Source organism: Danio rerio, chromosome 20 (genome assembly GCF_052040795.2).
Source record: "Danio rerio strain M-AB ecotype USA chromosome 20, GRCz13ab, whole genome shotgun sequence".
Classification (NCBI taxonomy): Eukaryota; Metazoa; Chordata; class Actinopteri; order Cypriniformes; family Danionidae; genus Danio; species Danio rerio.
In genome coordinates, this window is record NC_141040.1 from 32,277,623 (window position 1) to 32,296,860 (window position 19,238).

At 34.4% G+C, this 19,238-nt stretch overlaps 1 protein-coding gene across 7 annotated transcripts in view; it reads right to left on the reverse strand.

Moving 5' to 3' along the window:
* ino80 (INO80 complex ATPase subunit) overlaps window positions 1-19,238 on the reverse strand; it is an 82,872-nt gene that overhangs the window by 59,174 nt on the left and 4,460 nt on the right. For 4 of the 7 annotated variants that reach the window (NM_001045119.1, XM_087297542.1, XM_087297540.1 and 1 more), the window contains exons 3-16: window positions 18,920-19,080; window positions 17,458-17,525; window positions 14,706-14,852; window positions 14,497-14,617; window positions 14,213-14,415; window positions 13,336-13,389; window positions 11,621-11,824; window positions 11,350-11,545; window positions 9,074-9,141; window positions 8,756-8,965; window positions 7,939-8,019; window positions 5,127-5,222; window positions 3,250-3,309; window positions 3,014-3,156 (exon numbers count right to left, since the gene is read on the reverse strand). In NM_001045119.1, coding sequence (NP_001038584.1) covers window positions 3,014-3,156; window positions 3,250-3,309; window positions 5,127-5,222; window positions 7,939-8,019; window positions 8,756-8,965; window positions 9,074-9,141; window positions 11,350-11,545; window positions 11,621-11,824; window positions 13,336-13,389; window positions 14,213-14,415; window positions 14,497-14,617; window positions 14,706-14,852; window positions 17,458-17,525; window positions 18,920-19,080 — 1,812 coding nt within the window. The remainder of the gene's footprint in view (window positions 1-3,013; window positions 3,157-3,249; window positions 3,310-5,126; window positions 5,223-7,938; window positions 8,020-8,755; window positions 8,966-9,073; window positions 9,142-11,349; window positions 11,546-11,620; window positions 11,825-13,335; window positions 13,390-14,212; window positions 14,416-14,496; window positions 14,618-14,705; window positions 14,853-17,457; window positions 17,526-18,919; window positions 19,081-19,238) is intronic. The other 3 variants (XM_087297544.1, XM_087297543.1, XM_087297541.1) reach the window with 1 other exon arrangement.

Genomic DNA, 19,238 nt, shown 5'->3' on the forward strand with positions numbered 1-19,238 from the left:
CAGTACTGGAGACTGTCTCTGTCTCTCTCTCTCTCTGTCTCTCTCTCTCTGTCTCTCTCTCTCTGTCTCTCTCTGTCTCTCTCTCTCTCTCTCTCTCTCTCTCTCTCTCGGGCATCTGCAGCTTTTTATAAACTCATTTCTCCTTGTTGAAAGGTTCAACCAAGGATGCGTAACAGCAAGACAAGCAGGGTATCTGGAGAAAATAGTCATTAAATGGGCCAGTATTTTGCTAATGTAAGATTATTAGCATAAGCTAGACAGATGTGGAGTGCTTGTGTGCTGTATTTAAAGTAAATACTGAGTGAAAAACAGGTTTACAACTAGTAAAGGGGTCATTTTCTAGCCATATAACGGAACAGTATTAAAACATTTTGTTTATAGTATTTTTTATGTATTTTCTCACAAAATTTAAACAGCTTGTAACTAAACTTAACTACACCTTCCCCGACTTTCTAGGTTGTCTAGATAGCCATTTAACATTTTATATAAAAATGAAAAGGCTGTGACCATAACACACACTCAAATGAGCCTGTAATTTATGGAGCATAAAAAGACTGCTTACAGCATTTACAGTGCATCCAGAAAGTATTCACAGCGCTTCACTTTTTCCACATTTTTGTATGTTACAGCCTTATTCCAAAATAGATTGAATTCAATTATTTCCTCAAAATTCTACACACAATACCACATAATGACAATGTATTTTTTTTTAATTGTTGCAAATTTATAAAAAATGAAAATCCTGAAAATTCACATGTACATAAGTGTTCAGAGCCTATGTTTAATACTTTGTTGATGCACCTTTTGCAGCAATTACAGCCTTAAGCCTGTTTGATTATGATGCCAAAAGCTTGTTAATGCGCCTTTGGCAGCAATTACAGCCTCAAGTCTGTTTGAATATGATGCCACAAGCTTGGCACACCTGTTTTTGGGAATTTTTGCCCATTCCTCTTTGCAGTACCTCTCAAGATCTATCAGGTTTGATAGGAAGCGACGGTGTACAGCCATTTTCAGATTCAGAGATTTTCGAATGGATTTAGGTCTGGGCTCTGGCTGGGCCACTCAACGACATTTACCGAGTTGTTGTTGAGCCACTCCATTGATATTTTGGTGGTGTGCTTTGGGTCATTTTCCTGCTGGATGATGAACCGTTGTCCCAGTCTGAGGTCAAGAGCACTCTGAAGCAAGATTTTATTCAGGGTGTCGCTATACATTGCTGCATTCATCTTTTCCTCTATCCTGACTTGTCTTCCAGTTCCTGCTGCTGAAAAACATCCCCACAGCATGATCCTGCCACCACAATGCTTCACTGTAGAGATGGTATTAACCTGGTGATGAGCGGTGCCTGGTTTTCTCCAAACGTAACGCCTGGCATTCACTCCAAAGAGTTCTATTTTAGTCTCATCAGACCAGAGAATTTTGTTTCTTATGGTCTGAGAGTGCTTCAAATGTGTTTTGGCAAATTCCAGGTGGGAAGTGGCTTCTGTCTGGCCACTCTACCATACAGGCCTTGTACAGCCTTGTGCCTTGAGACAATCCTGTCTCTGAGGTCTACAGAAAATTATTTTGTCTTCATGCTTGGTTTGTGCTTTGACATGCACTGTCAACCCTTGGACCTTATATAGACAGATGTATGCGTTTTCAAATCATGTCCAGTCAACTGAATTTACCACAGATGAACTTCAATCAAGCTGCTGAAACATCTCAAGAATGATCAGTAGAAACAGAATGACCTGAGCTCAATTTAGAGCTTCACGGCAAAAGCTGTGAATACTTATGTACATGTTAATTTTTTTATAAATTTGCAATAATTTCAAAAAATCTTTTTTCGCGTTGTCATTATGGGGAATTGTGTGTAGAATTTTGAGAAAATGTATGAATTTAATCCATTTTGGTATAAGGCTGTAACATAAAAAAAAAGTTTAAAAAAAGTGAAGCGCTATGGTTACCTTCTGGGTGCAGTAAAGCATAACATTAAAAGAGCAGTTTTATACTATAATGTCATTGTGTCTAGCAAAGAAAAGGGATTCATTTAAACTATAGTCATACATAATATATAGCCAGATCTACATAGAAGTCTGTGGGCCCACATACATTTATAATGCAACTTTCAGTGTAATTACAGTGCTATTTTAATGACCTCATCTGTCAACATGATGCAGTGCAAACACCCGTATTGTTATAATCAGATGTTTTCTTAACCATTTTATTCTCACCACGGTCATTTTTCTTGTGTGTTTATTTTGTTATTGAGAAGAAAGAGCTCAGACTATATTTACAAATTATTTTCAACGACTTCTTACTTGTAATCAAAGAATGATACAAGTTTTTGGTGAGTCTCTTGTATGTAACATATTCATGAAAAGTTAGTAAATACTACCATATCAGAGTATATGCAGGAATCCTAAAGATAATTTAAATACCTTTTTAAGACTTTTTAAAAGACCCTCTCAGACTATTTTAAGACCTCATCGCCACTTCAAGTTTTAATCAGTATCAAACATTTAACTTAATAAGTTGTTTTTATACTGTTGTTAATAAACAGTTAAGATAAGCTCGGAAGAAACAAAGCTTGAAATAATAAATTACGCGGTTGTTTTCAGCCAACTTACATTTTCCCATTATGCCGTCTGTTTCGCTCTATGGTTTCGCTACATGTGGAGAACGTCACATCACCTTCCCACAATTTATTTGACATCCCCTGGAGGGAGGAGCTAGGCTAGACAAGCCCCGGCCCTAACCAATCGCGTGGATGGAGCATGTCATTGTTAATATTAGGAGGAAAATAAATATATTTATGAAATATAATTAAGAAAAACGCAATTAAGACTTTTTAATAACTATTAAGGGCCTTAATTTTCTCGTAATTGATTTATTAACTTTTAAATCTTTTTAAACCCTGTGGACACCCTGCATATCATGATCAATCAATCAATAATATAACTGAACAATGAATAAATTCAAATAAAGCACATGTGTAAACTAAAGTTTGAAAACAGAAAAGTGCTATTACCTGGTGCTGCTTTTCAGTGCTTGAGCTTCATCCAGAACCATATACTGCCATTTCACCCGCTGGAAATACTTCACATCCTGCACCACTAGCTGGTAACTGGTGATGACTACATGGAATGGTGCATTCTGAGTATACAGAGTTTTCTGCAAGAGGCACCAAAAATGTATAAAATACAGTTGAAGTAGCAGGTCTCAATTAATATTTGCATTTAATTAGCATTCTTTTGAAATGTTTACCTGGCTCCAAAATTTTCGGATGACCTTTCGATCATGAGGATTTCCCCAATACGGTAACACCTGTGAGAGAGAATGAGGAGAGATGTTATTTGAAATTTGCCACAAACTAAAAAATATTTCAAAAAATTGTTTGATTATTTATTAATCTCAGCTTGCTTTATGACAAAAAATGTGTAGCTTTGCTATGGACAAAGAGGCAAAGACTAAACACTACTCAATGGATGAGACAGATGATGTCAAGCCTGCCATAAAAAAAATAACTTGCAAACTAAAAGCTAAACAGCATGTATTTGAAAACATATGGAGTCCTTTCATTGGAAATATCGAAGGTATGAAATTACAGTGGAAGAAGTTGATGAATAATCTTTGTGTGTACAATGTAGTTCCAGTCTTACAGTTCTGTATTGATACACTCTTCACTCTATATATTTGCTTCACACTGTATTCAGTATGATAATAATGATCACTTTTGAATGGATTACCATTAACCAAAAAAGGGGCATTTTTATTTTTTGTTGTTGTTTGTTTGCTTTTTGTTTAGTTTTGTATATATACAGTTGCAATCAGAATTATCAGCCGCCCTGTTTATTTTCCCCCAATTTCTGTTTAACGGAGAGATTTTTTCAACACATTTCTAAACATAATTGTTTTAATAACTCATTTCTAATAACTGATAAAATAAAATAATATTTTACTAGATTTTTTCAAGACACTTCTATACAGCTTAAAGTGACATTTAAAGGCTGAACTAGGTTAATTAGTTTAACTAGGCAGGTTAGGGTAATTAGGCAAGTTAATGTATAGCAATGGCTTGTTCAGTAGACTACCAAAAAATATATAGCTTAAAGGGGCTAATAATTTTGACCTTAAAATGCTTTTATTTTAGCCGATTTTATTTTTATTTTATTCTAAAAAAAACAAATAAGACTTTCACCAGAAGAAAAACTATCAGACATACTGAGAAAATTCTTTCCTCTGTTAAACATCATTTGGGAAATATTTTAAAAAGAAAAAAGAATCAAAGGGGGGCTAATCAATCTGATTGCAATGGTATGTATATAACCTTTTATTTTGAAATCATTTGAAAATGCAGCAAGGTTATTGCTGTAAAAATGCATGTAAAGTGTTGTTCTGTATTTCTATGTGTACACACTATAAAAATAAAAACATATTACACTGTTTAATTCCTGCAAAAAAAATCATACTTTTCATAACCGTAACCTCTTTACAAGGTGCAAAATGTGAATTAGGGTTGAAAAATAAAAACTTATCCAATACAAAATGAAAAGCATGTATTGTTAGATGACATTATAGCTCCATAATTTCTATTTATTACACACATTTTAAAAATAACAAAGTATATCATGCAACATGTGCTAGTATAAAGAAAACAAACGTTTAATGAAAAACACTTTTCTTCCTGACATTAAAATATGCTGCTAAAAATAAATTGCGGCTGGGTCTAGTGCAAATATTGGCAGGGCAAGTATAAATCTAAGCTACTGGCCAGACTGGGCCAACAAAAAGAAATAATAATTGCTCAACCTTCTTATATTCCTTAAGTTATTCTGGCTGGGATTTTACATCCAGATCATTTGTGAGATTCAGTCTGACTGGCAGGAAATGAATTTTTAAGCTGCTGATATTAGTAGAACGTGGCATATAAATGATGCAACACTGCCCCCAAAAGGAAAGCCAGACCAGAAGTTTAATAATCTGTCAAGCGTTTTTCTTTCATCAAAGATATGCAAAGGCTTAAAAGAAAAAGGCATTTCCATTGTTCTGAAAATAGATATAGTTCAATGGGTTTATAAAAGGTTTGAGACAGAGAGGATAGGACGGCTGCAGGTGCTTCCCCGCACAGCTGCCATGTTCACCTTGAATTTGGGCACAAAGCGGGAGAACTCCTGATGCCAGTTGTTGAGTGTTGAGGCTGGGGAGATGATCAGGAACGGCCCCCAGATGTTTTCCCTCTGTCCGATAAAACACATGAAGCACAAAATAAGCCAAACAGGTGCAGACAGCGGTGGAGGAGGACGGTGGAAAAGACAGGAAACAACCAAAGAGCGAGGTAACATGCTAGCATGGTTTCCTATGGGCCCACAGCGCTACTCTTTCATATAAAATAGCAAAATTTTGCATCCTCGTCTTTTCGCCAGTTCTGAAAGTCATGGAGACAGCTGGAGGGTTCACATTGATGCCAAAGAGAGATGAAATGTGGTGTCAGGCATTTGTTTTAGAGAAATGAATATGATCGCACAGGACAGCAAAAGAGAGAGGGGTTTTTATATATATATATATATATATATATATATATATATATATATATATATATATATATATATATATATATATATATATATATATATAGATATATATATATATATATATGCAGGCTGGAAAATGATACGACAGAGAAGGAGAACATTCCCCAAAGCCTGATATCTTGCAGTGCTATGCTAATTGTAAGACTGGGCGATTTAGATAGTTTCATAAAGATATCTTGAGATTTAAGTTGTTGCTCTAAAATAGGATTGAGATTTCAATTTTTAACATTTAAAAAAATAATAATTAGTCTTTTCACCATATTTATTGCATATTGTTTATAATATTTATCGATTACAACTATCATAAATTTTATGATAAGTTCAAACAGCAAAAACTTTATAATATATTTTTACAATAATTTACAGTAGATATCCTCTAAAATGTCAGAGTAACAATAGTTTATATACCAAAACATTTGGTCAGATATTTTCAGAACAAGATGTAAGGTCATTTTATGAATAATTAAAATATTCTAATTAATAATATTAACAAACTATCTAAATATCAACGAACAGTTGTAATTTAGACTCCTGTTCCATCTTCTCCACACCTTCAGAGGGAGCTGTTTTCCCAAATTTCTATTGGGTACCATTCAGACTCCATTCACCACAATCCTTCATTACAGATTACCATAGATATATACATTAGATGTCGCCTGGCCTATTTTTGTCTATTGGATGGAATGCGTCAATACCGCCGCCATCTTGCTACAGGGTAGCACTCCTTTGAAATGAATGCGGGACCAAGGTACAGTGGAGGACAGTGGCCATCCAAAGCCAGAGATATACACATATACACATATATCTATGATCGGGAGTTTTTCTGGATGTTAGTATGTAAATTTTTTTTTCTAATTACGAAAATTATAATTTTACATCACTTTTCTATATTGATGGATCAGTGACCGCACGGGCATTCCTGACAAAAAGCTTGTGTTTGTGTGTACAGAAATGTACTATTCACCCTCCCTGTTAAATTTGATCTAATTATGTCCTGAAACACAGCTCCTCTCCTGCTTTCACTTCTCATAATGACGGAGGGAGCGATTCGTTTGTGAATGAATCCCCCAAACGACTCTTTCACTAACGTTAGCTGACAATAATACAAGTTTCTGGCAGCGCAGCATCTCGTTGTCATATTTCTTTTGCATTGTTTGCTGATTTTATTCAACAAAACTAGCATAAGCCGAGTGTTTAGTGCGAGTTGGAGCTGCTTTGCCGTATAGTGAATGCAGTAAGTGACTGTTATCATCAATAACGTTACCTGATTAGCACAAAAGTTCAGAACATACAAAAACAGAAAAAAACTTAATATTACCTTCAAAATGTTCTGCCTTTGTGCTTTGTTTTCTTTGTTTGCTCGTTACTACACCCGTAGACAGCGCTAAAGTCCCGCATCTTCACGTAATAACACTGTCTTGACTAGTGCGGTTGAATGACATTTGTCCTGGGAGCACTGTACCAATGTGGCGGCGCTATTGACGCATGCTCAGGGGCCCTATGCGATATCTAGTGTATATATCTATGACAGATTACACTCTCATACCTGATGCCTATCATCCCTCTTATATCTATGCCAGCTTGATTTCTCCTTATGATCATTATGAAGCATTCTTTCTAATGTTCTTTCTGCCTTTCTGTGATTAATGGACTGTTTATCTTGACTCTGTTTGCTGGGCTGCCCTGACTAAGGTGTATTTCATTCTCTGATTTTTTGCTGGGCTGTCCTGTCTTTTTTAGTCTTTTGGATTGGCTTCTTTCACTTGAGTTGCCTTGTTGTTGCAAATAAAAAGCTGCAAATGGATCTGTATGTGTCAGACTCATCAAAACAATTGCAAACTAGGCCTGGAGGTTTAATAAAAAGATTTAGCATATAAAAAAATAAATACAATCTCATTTTGTTTCAGGGCATTATGAATTTTTAGGATGAATACGATAAAAGACATAAGAAAATTTTGAATTGTGTATGCAAAGACATTGATACTACGTAATTGTCATGTTTACTTTGCCACTACCCTCAAAACTTCGCTTTTGGTTAGTTTTATTTTGCTAAAATTTTTAAATTCCAGTACTTGTTCTTCTATACATATTAATAATTCAAAGTTAGAATAGAATTTAATTTTAACATCAAAATATCTGATACACTGAATTATATATTAAACCATGTATTACAAAAACTATTTAAAATAACATTAATGTTAAATACTTTATATTAATAATACTACAGTGTTATCCTTATTTAAAATTTCTTAGCCAATGAAAGATAAGATTAATGTCCAGATTTACCTAATATCCAGTGTGCACTACACTTGTTTATAAACATCTTGTACAAATTCAAAGGTTTCCGACCAGTAATTCTTACCTCTGCCAGATGAGCCAGTAAAGCAATGCTCTGGACTGTCTTTCCAAGCCCCATTTCATCTGCCAGAATGCCATTGATGCCCTATGAGAAGTGAAAATACAGAAACATGAATCACTACAGTCTTTATAAAGCTTACAGACATGAAGGAAGAGATATACTCTACTAATAGAAACTTTGGGATTGGTAAAAATTTCGAAAAGTGTTACACTCACTAAAGCTATATGTTTTTTATTAAAATACTATATTTATAACTTATTATTATTATTATTATTATTATATTGTTATTACTATAATTGTTAATTAATAATTATTCATTAATTTTTATTATGATTGTTTAACATGCTTTTAATTGTAAATTGTTCCTGTAATAGCAAATTGTCTCACCAGTCTTCAATGTCATGTGATCCTTTCTTTAGAAACTATTATAAATGTTTTTTACTGTCTCTACTGATCACAAGTATCCCTGGTAAGCAAAAACAATATATCCTGTTGTGACCAGGCTCCAAATCACAACATAATGAGAATGCTTAACCAAGCTAAATATCAAAAAAAAGACGAAGAATTTATTTCAAACGGACAGGGTAAACAACATGAAACCAAATGAAGAAATGCTTGTAAAATGGGATTTCCAAAATAAATGATAACAAAATAGGAAAAACAACACAAATATATCCCACTCTTCAAACAACAAATAAAAAAAAAGAAGAGAGTTAGGCAAAATCCACAAACCTCTTAAATAAGCTGTCAGAAGTATTGCTTGTCACATTTTTTTTCAGCAGTGGTGTGTGTAAAAGCATAAGAGAGCATCAGAAATCACCTGTTCATAAAGATTGGCCAGCCAGTTCATGCCTTTGAGCTGGTATCCCTTCAGTTTGCCGTTGAAGATGGTGGGTTGAGGGATGTCTTCACCTGCTTGAATAGAAGGGTTTGATAAGCTGTAGCTCTCACCGAAGCCAGAGCCGGACATACTAGCAGCGTGCAGAGAGGCACAACGACTGTCCTTCGCTTCCTCGTCAAACAACCTGGTCTACAGATCACAAAGAGAGATGTCAAAATAATCACAATCTAGACAAAAATTTATGTGATAAACATACTGTATATAGTATCAACTAATGCATAACAAACTGCTACTTACTCTGGCCTGGTGGATTTGGTATGCCTCTTTTGCGTTTTTCAGGGCCTGAGACTTGTAATAATCACTATCTACAAGATAAAAAAAATAAAAATAAAAAAAACAATAATAATAAATTAATTAATTAATTTAAAAAAATTAATCGCATGATTTTTGCTTTAAATACAATACAAATTACAATTAAAGCAAACGTTTATAACTGTGTTTATATCAGGTTTATAATTGGATTATACCACTTATAACTACTGAACAAATCTATATTTTCACCTAATAATTTAACTATTAAAATAAAAAAATAATGATCTAAAATACAGAACATTTAGCTGAAATGTATATATTTTTTAAACAATGATTTTGACAACGTGTACCATTCCAGTGGGTTAAAATGTATTTGTCAATGAAGAATTTGTTCAAGAGATTTGTTCAAAAATGCGGATTCATCCAGTAAAGTAACATGCAAAGTTTTCGAAAAGAATAGTTTAAACCAGGGGTGTCCAAACTTGGTCCTGCATAGTTTATCTCTAACTTCCTTCAACACACGAGTCTGGAAATTTTATACCTTGAAAAAGCTTGATTAGCTGGTTCAGTTGTGTTTAGTCAAAGTCCCTTAAAGGCAAGTCATGTCACTCGGTGGTCATTTTTGAAACGCCTCTCGGGCAGTATACTCGGGCATTCTGTTTTAATGGGAAAACATCAAATTCTCCAAAACAACTATGAATTTAGTTTCATTTCTAAATGTTCGTATCACACAAAATCTGCAAAAACTCATGTCTGATCTGTGCCCCTCCCCTGGAGAATTGTCATTATATAGCAATCGCTGATTAGCTCCTAAACTAGAAGGCAGGCTTTATTTGCCATATAGCAATCACTGATTGGCTCCTGTACCAGAAGGCAGAGCTTCATTCGCCATATTGTGTGTTTTATAGTCTTTGGTTTAATTGGGGTTGGAACTAAAATAAGCCGGACACTGGCCCTCCAGGACCGAGTTTGGGCACCCCTGATATAAAAGAATAGTAGGTAACAATTTACAATAAGGTTTACAAAACATTTATTACAGTTTTTGTTCATGTTAGTTAATGTTATTTCATGAAAATAAGAGTTGTTCATTGTTAAGTTCATGTTAACTCAGTGCATTCGCTAATGTTAACAAGCATGAATTTGCATTTAAATAAGGCATCAGTAAATGCTGAACTATGACTAATAAATGTAGTACAAGTATTGTTCATTCTTAGCTCATGTTAGTAAATATGTAACACTGACTAATGAAACCTTATTGTAAAGTGTGACAAAATAATTGAATCATTCAACACAAATGCCAAAATTACATGCTGTTTTGTTCAGTTGTCTTTTTATAATATTGGGCGAATCATGATCCCCATTAAAAAAAAAGGATCTCAGATTATGCAAAAATCACACTGTAATGATTAGAATAAGCAGGGTTCATACACATTTTTACAAAAATTACATAACTTTTAAAAGATTTTCAAGTAAGTTTTCCTGACCTAATGTTTCATGCAGTGTCTACAAATGCGTGGTAAAAAACAATACATGATAACATTTTTAAAGCATATCGTAAAACACGCAGCAATCTATTTAGTTTCAATGTTATATTTATTCATTCATTTTCTTTTTGGTTTAGTCCCTTTAATAATCTGGGGTCACCATAGTGGAACGAGCCACCAACATATCCAGCATATGTTTTACACAGCGAATGCCCTTCCAGCTGCAACCCATCACTGGGAAACATCCAAACACACTCATTCACACACACACATAGGCAATTTTAGATTACCCAATTCACCTATAGAGCATGTCTTTGGACTGTGAGGGAAACTGGAGCACCCAGAGGAAACCCACGCAAACACCGGGAGAACATGCAAACTCTACACAGAAATACCAACTGACCCAGCTGAGGCTCAAACCAGTGACCTTCTTGCTGTGAGGCGATTGTGCTACCCACTGCGCCACTGTGATGCAAATTTTTTTTCTATGTAAAATTTATTTAGATAATGCTTACACTGCACTAATAATGTGAGAGTAAGTGATTGGCCAAAGACAGAAAAAGTTTAAGACAACTAACCTATATTTAAGTATACAGATATCTGTTTTCCATGACTTTTCCAAAACTTTGTGGGTTTTTCTGTTTTTCCAAAACTTTTCCAGGCATTGAAAATGCCATGTCAAAATTCCATGACTTTTCCATGTTGTCCATGACTATTTGAACCCTAAATACCCATTTCCGTGAATAATCATTCATAAACAGTAAAAAAAGCCCTCACCATAGTCCTCCTGGCTGACGTTGACCATGACTCCTCCACCGATGTCGATCTGCCGCTGGGAGCTATTGTCCTCCAACTTGCGCAGGATCTCCTCTTGTGTACAGTCTCCTCCAGCGTTCTGCTTGCCACCCATAAAGTGAGCGTACAGCTCCGTCTGTGTGATCAGAAAGTTCAGCTTCCTCTGCTGACGCTTAGCCTAACGCACAGGGAACAGCTGTTTCAGAAAGTGATTCTCAAAGTAATGCTTTTTTTACTGTATGTATTTTGATACCTCCCGCATCTCCTCATCGAGTTTGCGTTGCTCGAGAGCCTCTTTCTCGGCACGTTTACGGTGCTCCTTTTCCACCTTTTCGTACTTCTTCCAGTACAGCAGCATCTCTTTGGTGAGGCGACGAGCTCGTGGTAAAGTCTCTTTGCAGTTCTTCTGTGCCTGGATGGCAGCCCTCCGGACCTCACGCATACACTGGTGGGCCAACTGGACAAGTGTACAAGCATAAACACTCAAAAAGCCACACTCAGACAAGTAGTAAAACTCAGCTTATTCTGTATTTTTATAACTGATCTAAAGTGTGAACTGTTTACTGCTTTACAACGTGAAGAGTTCATTTTGTTTAATTATAAAATAATAAAACATTTCATTTATTGTTTCGGTCATTGTTTTATTTCAGAATGCTCCATAATTTTTCTCAGTTTCTCTGTATTTACAAATCACACTTAATAGTAAACTTATTCTAGTTTTATTATGTATAACTATAACATTTCTTCAAAATTTAAAACACAAGTATTGTAATTTAGAGCATTTTTTGCAAAATAATGGTAAGATAACAGATGAATAAGTAAGATATAAAATAAATAAGAAATTCTCCCAAAAACAAAAGAATATTAACTCACTATTTACTCAATCTTTATGTCTTTTATTGAACACATAAGAAGACATTCTGAAGACAGCTGAAAACCTGTAAACATTGACTTAATTAATAGGAAATATTTTAGTCAATGTTTACATGTTTCAAAATATTTAATTATCTGAGTTCAACAGAAGAAAGAAACTTAGTTTTACTTCATCTCGTAAAGTTTTGTAACAAGTGTGAGAAAATGATGATAGAATCCTTATTGTTGGGTGAACTATACCTAATATTTTACTCAAACACATACCTATTAAAATAAAATAATTCAAGTTGTTTCTTTATATTCAGCATATTAGAAGGATTTCTAAGCAATTATGTTTTTTCTCACATGAATCTATTTTAAAATATGCTACAGTGGGTGAAAAGTGGCCCCAATCACCATCATGTACTTTTGGCATTGTCAGAAATTAACCTCATACTGAAAGAGATTAAAATACATTTAAATACAATTTTTGAAGTAGAGATTGCTTTCCCTTGTAAATCTTTATATTTAGGCAATATAAATTTAGATGGCAGGATTAATAAAGACATGAAACTGTTATTTATTTTTCTGAAATAAAATAAAATGGTTAAAATTAGAGTCATTACAGTTGAAGAATAGATTGATAGAGTGCACATTATATATGTCTTAGAAAATCTTTTCATTGAGAACACAGACTGAATACTTTTTCTAATTTGGAGTAAATGGATTGAGTATATTTTACCAACATGTCCCAATTTTTCTTGAGTTGTAACTTTTTCATTTAATATTAGGTGTATAAATATACATCTTTTCTTCTTTAAAGGCAATCATCCAAAGGATTTGCAGCTCTCCATGTTTTACCGTTTATAATTGTTGTTGTTTGGAAAAAAATTACAAAACTTGAGCAAGATCTGTAAGTCTCTTACTGTATGAGAGATTATGTAAGTTATGTATATTTTTTTAAAAACTCAAAATATTTTTTAAACGTAACAGAAAAAAGAAATACTACAAATTATAAATAATTGCAACTTCAATAAATAAAAGAGACTTCTTTTAAAAATAATCTCAGCCCAAACTTTTAAAAAATCTTTCATATGTAAAATATAATTCGCTTACCTTTCTAGCATTGGTTAAAACAAAGTTCCTTGCAGAGACTTTTTGTTTAAATGCCTAAAAGGAGGAAAAATACAACAACAAACAAAATTAAGTAACAGAAGACATAAATACTTTCAATCACAAAACTAAAAGGGCTCTATTTTAACGATCTAGGCTCAAAGTCTAAAGCATTAAGGGCAAGTCCTAAAAAACTTTTGCTATTTTAAGGATGCTAATAGCATTGTGCTTATTCTCTTAATAGGTTTGTTTTGAGCATAACGTGCATTAAACCAATCAGAGTTTCATCTCACATTCCCTTTACGAGTCAGCTGAGCGGCGCCATGGCGCGTCTGTTATTTACATGGCAGAATTTGTAAGTGTAAAAACTGAACGCTTCACTAGCGAGAAAACTAACTGCAGCGTGAGGATAAAGAATGAGCCTCTTTCATTCGGCCTCTTTACTTTTTCCTTACTTTACTTTTACTCTTTACTTTTGTGGATAAGGAAATGGTGTTGTACACACTCTAATGAAGACATTCATTAGCCTACATATTTAATTTCATTTGTTAAGGGCAAAGATTTGTTTAAAAACTATTTCTAAATTCAGTTTTAATTTCCAGCAAATAAATGAATGAACAATAATAACGTGAAGTTAATTAGCGTAAAGTGTGGTCAGTTATATCCAAACACACAAAGAGCAGCACGCCCATGAATCCACAAAGTGGAGCAAATGGATTTGCTATTTAAACAACATTTTTAAAATCTAAAAATTTTAAATGTGAAATTTGGGTTGCACTGGTCTGAAAATATCAACAAATCGCGCCAAACACGTCTTGTGCCTTATTGCGCCGGGTGTATGATAGGGACCAAGGAGAGGAATAAAAATCTTTTGCTGTACCTTTGGGATTTCTTTTTTGGCAATTGTAAGCCAGACTTTTCTTCTACGAGCGTTTAGCTGCTCAATGGTTAAGTGCTTCTTTTTGATCATAGGAAGTGGTGCATCATGGGAAAACTTGGCAAATGTTTTAGTAATGTGTTGCCTTCCTTCCATAGAAAACTCCTCTCCTCGTTTCTTCTTCCTCTTCATCTTTTTTAACTTGGCTACAAAAGTAGAATAAAGATGAGCGTTTAAAAATAACAAGTAAACACCATCATCTACTCTGTTTTTTCAGGCAATCTTACCCTTACATTTCTTTTCCTCCTTGATTTTCTTTTTCTTCAGGCCCAGTAGGTGGCGCTGCTGCTCATAGAAAGGATCGTGAGTGGACAGCAGGCCTGTGCTGTAGTGTTGATAGTGCTGCAGCTGTGAACACAAACACACATGAGCAACTGTTTCCATAAGGCTGTTTATGTGTGGACGAATATCTGAGGTTTAGCTAAGCATGTCGTACTTCTCTGTCAGAGTGAAACTTGCTCTGGTGGAGTCTGGTGAACTTGTGCAGGCGCAGCATGTCCTGGAGCTCTTCCCGTGTCATTGTGAAGTCGGAATCATCCGAGTCGCTGTCTGAGTCTGTGGTGTCATCGCTCAGCAAGATGCCCTGTGATTCACAAACAATCGACCAGACATAAAACAGAGCCACAATCCATCCTTACAATTGTTATTAACAATGTATGACATTAAATTTGAAGCTCTTTATGCTCCCCCTGAAAGGTAAAAAATCATACTTTTATATTTCATTATTAAAACCATGGGTGTCTATTATTTATTGTCTACGATTTTGTGAATATTGATTAAAATCTGTATAAGCTGTATGTCACAAACACACAAAAAAGCATCTTGAGACTTCAGTGAAGTGTGAGGAAGCTTAATAGAGTCATTGATTCCCCTTTTCTTCTTACACAAAAGATCTATACTGTTCTTTTTCTAAACAAAGAGCCTCATGTTATTTATTTACATGACAACATGTTATTCCTGTCTGCTTTCATGCTTTCTAAACATAATTGTCTTGGCTAAAACAAGGCTATATTGAGCTTTCAGTGAAAATCTAATAGACGTCTAACAATAGGCCAAAATTAGACTTGTCATCAAATAAACAGAAATGAATGACTACACATATATAGTCTGTCTAATCTGTCTATTTGCATTGGGCTACATAAGATGTCTATTAGATTTTCACTGACAGCCCAAGTTTAGCCTTGTTTTAGTCAAGCTGTCTATTCGACGTCTATTTAAGAGGCGGTCCAAAGTGTATTTTTAAGGCATGTTTGTGTTTATGGGGTGCAAAGCTATGTGTGCTCATAATTGATTTGTAAAAAAACTACGTAATTTTTCATATATCTTACTTTGTTTATATACATGAAAACGAATAACTTGTCATATTTCCTAGTAGAGGTCTGCATTCGACCTCCGCAGAACCTGACCAGATCTCTTGCAGCGTGGGAATAAATTTCTGAATAAAACGTGGTTGCGGTCGGTAACTTTAGTGTAATTTGAAACGGGAGCGTGCGGTCTAACAATATAGTGTTCCTGTGTGTCGCTTGTTATAGGCTATCTGGACTCTGTAGCATCCAGCTGTGTGTTTTTTGGGAGGCATATTTAATCGCTATACATTTTACATTCTTCCTTGGCCCAATATGTACCTGCTATGTGTATAGAAAAAAAATGCTGATATGACATATGAAACACAATCGGTAGTTGGCAAATATATTAAGTGGATATGTTTATAAATATGACTTTGAAAATGTCAGTGCCTCACCAGCCACAAACCTTACAGCACGTCACGCGGCATATGATCTCACTAAGCCGGATGTATTTTTTTGTAGTCCCCAAAATTCGTTCGCTGTAGGCTTTGCTAAGCTAACTCTGTAAAATCCAATGTCTCCCTTTGCATTGAACATTGAGCTTATTTTATTCCGAGATGTTGTTTATGTTCACACAGCTACATTACACATCAACTAATGGTCCATTTTCACTGAATGGTATGGTACGGTACGGTACGGTTCGGTTTGGTATGCTTTTATGGCCGTTTCAACTGTCAAAAGGCGTACCAAACCGAACCGTACCACTTTTTCGGCACCCTTTCGAAAGGATATCAAACACGAGAAAGGGTACGAAATGGCGGAGCTAGACGCGCAGCTGAACGCTATTGGTTTACAGAGATAGGTCATTCGCTTACGCAACAAGCCAGAATGAAAACAAAAAACCCGCCATGTTTAAAATACACAGCCGAGAGATTACAGCGGAATTATATATACATATAATAACGAGCTATGGTCGATCCGGGCTCAAACAATTTTTCAATTTTAATTTTTATCATCACCTTTTGGACTAATATGAACTGGGAATGATGGAATGACTCTCTAACAGAGGCTACATGTGCTGCTGGAGATTACAGACACAGATGAGAGATTTTCACTGACTGTGTGCTATATTTTGTGCTGTTTTGAACCTAAATAAGGACAATATGTCTGCTGTGTGTAGTTTTTCTGTAGTCTGTAACATATCGGAGACTGTAAGGGTCTGTATGTGTTCATATATGTTCATTTACTTATTTATTTTATATAATTACAGACGTTACAGTAGGCTATTTTGCATTGATCCGCAGTTATAATCAAATCATGTTCAAAGAAAAGTTTTACTTTAGGCATTTCCTCATGCGAGAATTATGCGACTCAAACTTTCTGTCATATACCATGCCCACCAAAAGGGTACCCTTGGTAGTGGAAATGCAAGGGTCATAAAGGTGACCCGTACCGACCCAAACTGTACCAGTCAGTGGAAACAAGCCATAAAGTTTAAAATATGATTTCACAGTCGACACAAAATAGTTTGCTGGGGTCTTTCTGAAAACAGTCAAATGCTTTGTGTCAATAAATTCATAAACACAACCTTCTGGTCACCTACATGTAGCTTTAGTGCGGAATCATATATTAAAAAGCTGACATCTAGTTTGTCCTTTTTGCTCATCTGTTGTTCCACACATTTTTCATTAACTCAAAAAAGAGAACATTTCTATGAAGGTAACAATAATTATTGTTTCAAAGCAGCTGTACAAAAGGTGCACATTAATACATTACAATCAAAATCAGAAAGGTTAAGGTTAACTTAAAAATTATATTACAATTATATAAAAAAAAATTACTAGTTTTATGTTTAACTCCTAAGGTATAAACAGGTTTCAATTGGTTTTTATTTATACATACCTTCAGCCATTTCCTACTTTTCTTCAGTCTGGAGAAGTTATATAGGCTGGCCTTGTCAGCTTTGTGCTCTGTGTGTGACAGTTAGGAAAGTTAATTTTATTCATTTTCATAAAGAAAGAAAGAGTACATCTCAACAAAAATGTTTTAATTCATTAGCTCACTGGAATCCTCATAGAGATGCCATGTTAAGCCAAACACTTCATAAAATAAAATTTACTTAAAACTATATCCATGCTATCAAATGCCAAGAAAATAAATCACACCCTCCCAGAAATTATATCACGCTGGAAATTCGTCTAAATGCTGGAGAAAATGCGGAAAAGAAAAGGCGAATAACTATCACATTTTCTGGGACTGCTTAGTTAATAAAAAATATTGTAAAGAAATAAACATACGTGCTTACAAAATATCTTTGAATCTGTGATACCCTTTGATTGTAAAATTCTATTTTTGGACATATACCTGAGGAATGTTTTTAAAGGCATACAGTGCTCAGCATATACAAGTACACCCCTCACAAATCTATCTTTTAAATTCATATTTTTAATATGAAGCTATACTATATTATATTTGTGCATATACATTAGAGTCAGTATTGAAGCCAAATCTGGAGCTTATCTAACAAAATACCTTTTGATAACAGCCCAAAAACTAGTACACCCAAATTTATATGCTATAGAAAAAAATGTAATAAATATTTAAAAAAATGGAAAAAAAATAATTTCAATATTTTGCTTTAATTTAATTGTATTATCTTTCAATTTATAAATATGTTTGGTGACTAAAATATTATTTTCTGTTTAATAAATCAGTTTTGCTTCAATGCACCAAAATACATTGCCTATATGCAGTATAGGAAAAATGGGGTGAACTCATTTATACTGAGCACTGTAAGTATCTAATGAATATCTTGTTGGTGGCTGTCAAAAAGAGAAATACTAAAAAAAAAAATATTGTCATAAGAAAGCCCAACCCTAGATGCATGAATAGAAATCAAAATGAGAATTTATAAAATGGAACAAATTACCACATTTGTAAATCTGAAAATGGAACAATTTATTTAATTCTGAGAAAAATTGACCAATTATGCAACATCCCATAGATCTGAACTTTTCTGTTAATCTAAAATTGAAAGGATTACTCCCTACATGTACATAGTTTTGTATCACAAAAAGAAAAGGATATATTTCAAAAGAGAAAGTGGATGTACAGAATTTGTGCTTATAATTGTGAGTGTATCTGAAGAGTAAAAATATTTGAGAAATTTAAAAAGATAGTTTAAAAAATGCCAAGAAAAGTCCCAAACAGCAAAAAAAAAAAAAAAAAATATATATATATATATATATATATATATATATATATATATATATATATATATATATATATATATATATATATATGCAAAGTAAACTTTTAAAAAAGAGGTCAGGCATTCCACGTGTCTGTTTGTTATTGTCTTTACCTTGTAGCACAGCTCCATTAAGAGTGCCACACTCCGTCTCTCCATCTCTGCAGGAGTCCTTGGTCTCGTCCTCAGGGCTGATGTGATCTTTTTTCACTGCCAGCAGTGGGTTAGACGAGGCCAAAGAAGACCCCTCGCCCAAACCATCATCACTGTCATCGCTGTAGCGTAAACACACAAACACAACCTTAAACAAACAACCACAGGCCTCATTAGCAAACTCCTACAAAACAGCTACCATTAGCTACTTGATGTAGGACGTATGGGGAGTAGTGAAAAACATGCTAAAGCTAACAACTGAATAAAGCCAAAAAAAGCC